The sequence below is a fragment of the Montipora capricornis genome, chromosome 13 (genome assembly GCF_036669925.1).
Source record: "Montipora capricornis isolate CH-2021 chromosome 13, ASM3666992v2, whole genome shotgun sequence".
NCBI classification, from domain to species: Eukaryota; Metazoa; Cnidaria; class Anthozoa; order Scleractinia; family Acroporidae; genus Montipora; species Montipora capricornis.
In genome coordinates, this window is record NC_090895.1 from 21,907,305 (window position 1) to 21,915,640 (window position 8,336).

Consider the following 8,336-nt stretch of genomic DNA (forward strand, 5'->3'; position numbering starts at 1 on the left):
ACCAGGGTCTCTTGTCAACGACAATGGAGACCCTGGGAAGGAAGTTGTATAGCGGAGCTCCGCGCGGAGCACCATGGGTATGAAAATGTGCGAGAAAATTTGGTTTTGGTCACCGTACGACCGTCCACCACTCCAAGTATGCCAATGTGAAACTCTGTGGTGCAACCAGCATTTTTTGGCAGGAACATTGATATTGGACATCTATGTTATGATTAATTGACACCTGTCAAAACAAGGTATCCGCAAACCAGTACCACGTGACCATATCGTGGGCTCAAGTTTAAAGCTTACCGAAGTCAGCTGTATTTTTTTTTAAGTTGACCTCTGACCAGGTACTGGGTTTTTTATTGGATCGCAAGCCCGAACCAGGTTAACATATTGTAAGAATAAATAACGCGGGAGCTCCGCTTTTAGGCTTTAGACCTTTAAATTTTCAACCTCGGATAATGCATTTCTCGTGCTCTGATTGGTTCACTCAATCTCTGTTATCAGCTCATATACCTTAGCTTGACCTTATATGGTAAATGATTGCTCTAAGAGTTGCTAAGCTAAAAGTGTTTTCGCCCGAAAGCGAAATCTCTCTCTGAATAAAGCAAAAAAAAAAGATTTTCTGTACAGATGGGTTAAATTCCGACATTTAGAATAACGCGAAATGGTAAGAAATTTTTTTGCGACGATTCTGCGTCTGTCTGACCACAAGATGTTACACGACATCGCATCGGTTCGCATCAAGTTTTTTCGATTTCGGTCGGATTTGCTCGCTTTTTTCGCTCGCATTTCGTACTTTCTAAACTTTTGGAGTTTAAAGGAATTTAATAAAACAATTATTCCATTCGCGCTTGTTGGATACGAGACTGGTTATAACCAACTCGGTGCTACGCGCATCGTTGGCTATTTACCATCTCATATCCAACGCGCGCTCATGGAATAATTGTTAAGTATTAAAACATAGCATGAAATGGTTGTGACAAAAGCATGCAGTTAGTAGTTTAATTTTCTCTATGCCATTCTCTAGCCCTTTAAATACCTATACACGTTTATACCTGGCCTATTGAGCATTATTGTTGTTGTGGGTGAAAAAAAAATGCTAATAATTAGCCTCTGTAATTAGGAGTGTATCTTTCATTTTGTGGTAAGCAATATTACATATCTTTAAAAAAAATTAGCTCGATTACAAATAACTAGTTCAAATCCTGACAAGCCCTTGATGGTTTAAACCAAGTCCATCGTCTTACAAAGGCTAAGTCATAGGCGATCCATTGGTATCAGTTGTCAAGTCTGTTCCTGGCACAGTTAAATTAACGACTATATATTTTACAAAAAATATAAATGGTTATGATTTTAGTTGGCCAAGGTCTTCGACAATACTCAAGGTTACACGGGTGCAGAACTAATAGATGTCAGGTAAGGAAATAGTTGACAGCTTTTTACGAAAACTGTCATGTTGGTTATGATTAAGCCATGCAATATCACAAGCAAATGGCGAATGTTTTATCTTCTATAAAACAAGATAAAGCATGGTTTATCTTCGGGGTGCAGGGATAGCGTAGTGGTGAGATCACTCGCCCACCAACGTGATACAGGTTCGATGCCCAGACTCGGCGTCAAATGTAGGTTAAGTTTTTTGGTTCTCTACTCTGCTCCTCTCCGGGTACTCCGGTGTTCCCACCCCTAAAAAAAAACCAAAACATTTGACTTGATTTGCGTTATTTGTTAATCATTTCAGTTTATAGTGTCCCCAATTAGTGCTCCAGCGCTAGAACGACTAGTCACTTAAATACAGTTCGTTTCCCTTTCTTTCTTTTCCTTTCCTATACAAGGTGCTAAAAAAGTTTTTCTTCCAAAAATCTAGTGGAAAAATACTTCAGTAGATCACAGTCGTGCCAAAACGTACAGAAAACTGTTGTAAAAGATGGGCAGTTTTTCTTCCTTTAACACAATTTTTTTTTTACCTTGCGATGACTTAGCGTTGCTGTTACGAGTTTTTGTATTATATGTTGTGTAGTTAAAAACGCCCTGTTACTCAATGTGCCTCTCTCTTTTGTGAGATCCATTGCATTGGAATATATGAAGTACTAACGACATGATAATGATGTATGATAATGATGTCACGTTCTGACCTGGACGACTGGATAATATTTAGCACTTATTCGCTGAAGGCGAGGTAAATATCGGTGAATAAAAGCCAAGACGAGGTCGAGGTTTTTTATTCACTGATATGCACGGAACCTGATTATGGCGTAATAATCAGATAAATTGGAGCCAATCGACAGAGCAAAGAATGTTCACCTATGTAATTATATTAATAGCACATAGTTGGAAAAAATGTGAATGTTATATCGATGGCGCATTCTTGACCACCTGCTGGTAAAAGATGACTTCACTTTAAATAGCATAATTATACGAATGGTTAACATTTACGGTTATAGATGTGGAAGCCTGATCTTTGAGGTGGTCTTGAGGTTCGACATCGAGGTTGGAGAAGATCATATAATTTCCACAATTCGAGACGCTATTGTGGATGGAACGCTTGGGGAATTAAATGTCAATGCATCGTCAATCATTGGAATTCCACCAGTCAAAAAACCTGGAAACACATCACCCACAACCAAAACTAACCAAAAACTCGAAGGTATGATTTTTTTTAGTGTTACGTTTCAGTTTAGTTCGGTTCTTACGTTGAAATCAGGAGAATATCATGTTTAAACTTTATTCGTAACACACGAAATCTCAGTGGCTTTCTGGGAAGTGAATAAGTCTCCTAGAGTGCAGTTATGAGGCTTTTGCTTTATCGTCCGTTTCCCGAAGTACACGTCATACACCAGATTCCTTTATCTCCTTTTCTTGATATTTTCCAAGCAGTTCAAAATACGTATTTTTTATACCTGGACGCAACTTGGGAAAGGGGGGTGGGAGGGTGGGGCGTAATCCCTTATATGGACTATGTAGGTATGTGCGGCCTCAAAGGGTACAGTTTCTTAGCCTTTTGGTCTATAATAGCGTATGATTTCTTCACTGTAGCCTTGAATTGGTTATGTTTTTAGAAGAAACGTCTTCTTCATCATTAGGAAAGAAGACCATCAACCAAGCCCTTCTCAAATTATTAGGCAAACCTTGTAACAGCTGAGATAGGTCTGAAAATAGGTCGGAAACAGGATAGGGAAAATCTCAGATTTTGGTCTGAAATAGGGTTTCAGGAAGCGGGCCGCACACTCCACCCAGAAAGAGATTGTTTTACATCTGGACGTCTCTCGTTTTATGAGATTTATTTTGCTGACAGGTCTTTGTCAGCAACCTTCAGATTTTGCTACAAGTGCCAATTTCAACATGATAATTTTTACACAACTCAAATTCAATGATAATAGTAATAATGAGCAATGATGATGATGATGATGATGATGATGATGATGTTAATTATGATGATGATGATATCCTCTTTTCTTGCTTGCATGGTCATGGAAAGGCCCCAAGTTGATTGCAGTACACGTTATTCCAACGGCCGCCATTTTAGTATTCTTTTGTTTGCTTGCAAATTAGCCCTCGTTCCCTCGATTTTAAACTAAAAATTCAACAGAATATTTGCACTTGAAGGAGGCAACAAGGACGGCCAAAAGAAAATATTTTCTCTTGAAAAGGGCTGATTTGTGAACAAGCAAAAGAATACTTAGATGGTGGCCATTTTGGAATAAGGTGAATGTCACATGACTTCACGATTACATAAGTACTCAGTCGCGTGTCCTGCTGGTAACAAATTCAAATAATCAAGATGATTGTCAACAATTTCAGGATTCAACATTATGGGCTGTGATCTTCAGCCCTTTTGGCTCTTTCAAATTATTAATTCATGGAACATCTCCTTTTTTGATATTTGAGTCATATGTTTCTGATATATTATCCTTTTCAGTTAAGAAATGTAGCTGCACCATTTTCGTCGTTGTGATTGTTATACTCGTTGCGATTATTGTTGGTCTTACTGTTTGTATTATTTGGCTCCGTACAAGAGGTAACTATCACTTTGTTGATCATCATAAATGTTAATTTGGTTTTTGTGTTTGCTGCCTCCGCCTAAGTGGTCACAGTTATCATAGCAATCCAGTACTGCCAATTTCGACGCAACCACGAAAATTTTGCGTGCTGATCTTTGCGAATAGTATGGTCTTGAATGCGTCACAGAGTTTATGGTCAAAAGTTGTAAAACTTGACTTAGAAGAAGAGCAACATGGTTTAGTGGTCCTGTTTGAAAAGGGTAAAAAAAGAAAAAAAAGGTTATGCAGATCTCCTTACAAAATGCAGAACCTTCTCCAGGGCGATTTTACGACCTTAAGTGTTAGCACACTCTGGGTTTGAACTCAAGGTTCAGTGTTCTTTCAACTAAGCCAACTTCCGATGAGAAGGCCTTGTTGTTGGCATTATTGTTCCACTACCCTGTGTGACTTTGTGATCCCGTAAACGTTTCATCCTAAAGAGTAAGCAACCCTGTTTGAGGGGAGAGAAGGAAATTAATATTTTCTTGCCCTCAAGCAGGGAAAACAATGAAAGACTGAAGATTGGTTGCAAGGATATGAGCTAATTAACGTTTTGTAGGTGTTAACCTGGAAGTAAAAATTTCACAGGCATGGGTCTCGTGGGTTTCTCTTTTCCCAATATTATATTAACTGTTGTACTCACGACAACTGTTGCAGTATCAAATAAGGTTTGCGAAGTTAGGTTGTTGAAGTTAGAAGTATGACCTCACTTGGAGTGGGACAGTGCTTTTGACTGGGTTTATTTCAAAATAATAAAAAATGTACATGGAAAACTTATTCTTCAAATCCGGTTCCACAAAAGCTTCGAATGCAGACGAGACAAGGTTTGTCCAGAGTATTGTGGTTACGATTATTAACAGGCACGTTTTGTTGACTTTCCGTGGAAGGAAATAAGTTTTAGGTTATTCAGAGTATCCGTGCTCCTGAAGGGTCAATGGAATATGACCATTCCACCATCAGTTTCCCAGTAATTTATTAATATGTTCTTTCTACCATTTGTTTTCCAGGTACTAGAGGACAGAAAAGGTAATCATGAGCTATTTGTCTTTACTGTCGATTCCCAGAGTCGGAGTCATACTACGAAAACCACCGATCTGTGGACTGGGTGGGAATTTACGTTTGTCTGCCTCACCCACTTTGGCTTGTAAATAGTTCAAATTCTTAAGAGATACCGGCAGAACTGAGCGCATATGGAAGGCTCTATAATCGTGGAAACGCTGTCGAAGAAGACTTGAAAATGAAGATACAAGACATAATCGAGAAAGGGAGAGACTTCACCACAGGTTGTTTGTGGGAAGTTTTATCACGACTGCCAAAGAAATCAGAGATAAATTTGGAAACGTGTTTTCCATTGTTGCGATTGTTTTGTACACCTTAATTTTAAGCCCGTGTTAAAGGAATTTCATCAAAATGCTTAACGAAAGTGGGCGGGGCAGTGACTCGATAATTTTGGCTCATTCCACAGATCGGTGGTTTTCGTAGTATGTGGGTTGAGTTTGTTGGATCTCTACTCTGCACCGACTCGGAAGGGCTTTTCTCTGGGTACTCCGGTTTTCCGCTCTCCTCAAAAACCAACATTTGACTAAATCTGTGTTAATCGTTGATTCAGTTTACAGTGCCCCGAATTGGTGTTCCAGCGCTAGAACGACTACAAACTTAATAAAGTTCCTTTCCTTTCCTTTTCGTTTCACTCCCAATGGCAAATGACTTAATTTCATCAGTACGTCAGTACGTGATACCTTTCTTTCATTAAGAATTTTCAGTGTTTAAAGACTACCAAGACTAATATAGGCCCTTTTCACAGTTAAACATCACATGGGCTGTTTACCTAAAGGTAGATTGCTGTCTGTAAAGAGAATCAGATGTTCAACTTTTTAGACATAATGGGGAAAGTGTGGGTTGTATGGTATTTTATATACTAGCTGTAGAAGTTACACTATTGCTTGTTTTATATAATTTCCAACAATAATACAGAGGCAGATGCACGCCAATTCGTGGCTTATTGACGATTAAGTTTCATGTTATGATTAGAATTGACTTCAAAAAGTAACCTTAAATGCATCTCCTTGTTTTATTTTCTTTTTAAAATTTTAAAGAAAACGACAACACTCTTAAATTTGCAAAACATGTTTCGACAGAAACTTCTGTCATCTTCAGTTGATAGATTTACAAAGCGTTAGAAGTTGAATTTATAAGTAGGAAAAATGCTAATTACATTAGTAACAACGGAATGTTATTCTTGCTTCCTGTTATTCTGTTATTCTTTCTTTCTTTCTTTTTTTCTTTTTTTCTTCATTATTTCTTTATTTTCCTTCTTTTTTAAATAAAGGGCTTATAAAGAGCCATCACATGACAATGGAACGGAAAACACGGTATACTTCTATGATGAGCATTTTCCTGAGTCTGCTTTTTTCCATTCTTATCGTTTTTCTTTCGAAACGGCGATTATTATTCAACTCTTTAAATTCCTTTTTAGGCTTCGGTGAAAAGGAAAATGTTGGATACGAACAGCTTACCCTCAATAACTTGCAAGGGTGTCAATACGCGCCTCTTAATCCTTCTACACACTCTTGGGAAATTCCCAGACATCATGTGACCATTGAGAAGATTATTGGAAAAGGTGCTTTTGGTCAAGTTGCCAAGGCAACAGCGGATGGTCTCCGAGGCATGCCTCAGAAAACACTTGTTGCAGTGAAAACGTTGAAAGGTTAGTAGATGCGTCTTCAGACACGATTAAAATTATGGCTGTGTAGTTAAAATTTGTGTGATCATTGCATAAACAATGAACTCTTCTGAAAATGTCCATTGCACAATCTTGCCTTGTTTTGAAAACTGACATAGTTTACTGTGGTTTTCTGTAAATTATTTTTTCATCCTTGCAAGTGGCGATACATGGCGAGAACAATTTCTGAAAGCTTTTTTCCCTGATGGTTCAAGAGGTTGTTCTTGCGAAACGTCAGCCTTTAAAGACGAATTAAGTTCTTTTTCGGTCTTTCGCAGCTGGTGCTCTCGAGTCAGACAAGAAAGACTTATTATCAGAGCTTGAAGTGATGAAGACCTTGAAACCACATCCACATGTTATTAATCTAATAGGCTGCGTAACTCAATCAGGTAAGCTACCAGTACACATCTTGCCGTTCAATGCCATTTTGATGAGGCTGAGTGTAAGATGATGAATTGTGCAGATGGAGGATGTTCTCCATTAAGGGGAATAATCTGGTCTTGCCATAATTCTTCACATCATATTATATCAAAACCGAAATTGACATTTTTTTTTAAAATCCAAAATACTCAGAGCTTTATCAAGGCGTACTTGACTACATTTTAAGGTGTTTCAAAAGTTCTGATAAAAGGTTTTTCGCCAAGTCTTCATCTGAGTGGACATTTGTGGTCACTATTTTACTTCGAATGACGTTTTGTCGCCTAGCTGAGAAAAGCTGTTTGAAGGAGGGTCTTTTAAATTTGTATCTTGTCGTATCTCATACTTACGACAGGTAGACAGATTTCTTAAATGCCTTTAAGAAATGCATTTAAGGTCTTACAATTCGCCCCGTCATTTTCAGAACCAATATTGGTCTTGATCGAATATGTCCCTTATGGTGATCTACTGGTTACCTGAGAAAGAGCCGTGGTTTGCATGACACGTACTACAAAGATCCAGATATCAAACCCCAAACCAGTCTGACATCACAACAGCTGATGAAATTTGCTTGGCAAATCGCTGACGGGATGAAATATCTTTCTTCAAGATCTGTAAGTTAGCTTATCGTTTCAGATTATTACATATCTAGCGAATTATATTTGGCCTTAGAAACTATTTTTCTTACAATGAAACTCTCTTGGAAAATTGCTAATGGAATGAAGTGACTTTCTTCGAGAAATTCAATTTTAGTAGTTCAAGGAAAGTACAGCTCTCTGATAACCGTACCAAACTTTAACCATGTAAAAACGTAATCCTTCCTTGTACTTGTACATGTTCATTGCCGTGACTTTAGCATCTTCAGTTCCCACGCTTGCTCCTGTCTGACCTTGAAGCTCAGTCGATAGACAACTGGTGATATAAACCGTGGGTCGTGGGTTCAATTTCAAACCTGGTCAGAGTTTTTCTCTGTCATTGTGTGGGCCCAATTCCATTAGTAGGGCTAACGCTCACATGGTTATCATATGGGGTACAAACTAGCATTTTACATTACACTCTAATCAATTAACCAAATAGCCTATTCCTGGCTCCCAGATAATAGGGAAAACGAAAACAACCGCGTGTGAAAAGCACCCTTTTTTCTCTTTTCCGACTATCTGGCTATAACCAAA

At 38.3% G+C, this 8,336-nt stretch overlaps 2 protein-coding genes across 5 annotated transcripts in view; one reads left to right on the forward strand and one right to left on the reverse strand.

Annotated features, from left to right (window-relative positions):
- Nucleotides 1-7,778, forward strand: part of LOC138030104 (neural cell adhesion molecule 1-like) — a 16,854-nt gene extending 9,076 nt beyond the window's left edge. The window contains exons 6-13 of one of the 3 annotated variants that reach the window (XM_068877978.1): nt 1,346-1,404; nt 2,430-2,632; nt 3,905-4,003; nt 5,033-5,051; nt 6,355-6,397; nt 6,502-6,732; nt 7,026-7,136; nt 7,589-7,778. In XM_068877978.1, coding sequence (XP_068734079.1) covers nt 1,346-1,404; nt 2,430-2,632; nt 3,905-4,003; nt 5,033-5,051; nt 6,355-6,397; nt 6,502-6,621 — 543 coding nt within the window. In that variant the 3' untranslated portion in view covers nt 6,622-6,732; nt 7,026-7,136; nt 7,589-7,778. Of the gene's footprint in view, nt 1-1,345; nt 1,405-2,429; nt 2,633-3,904; nt 4,004-5,032; nt 5,309-6,354; nt 6,398-6,501; nt 6,733-7,025; nt 7,137-7,588 lie in introns of those variants that run through there. The other 2 variants (XM_068877977.1, XM_068877979.1) reach the window with 2 other exon arrangements.
- Nucleotides 1-8,336, reverse strand: part of LOC138030101 (uncharacterized) — a 239,501-nt gene that overhangs the window by 191,301 nt on the left and 39,864 nt on the right. The window lies entirely within an intron of this gene.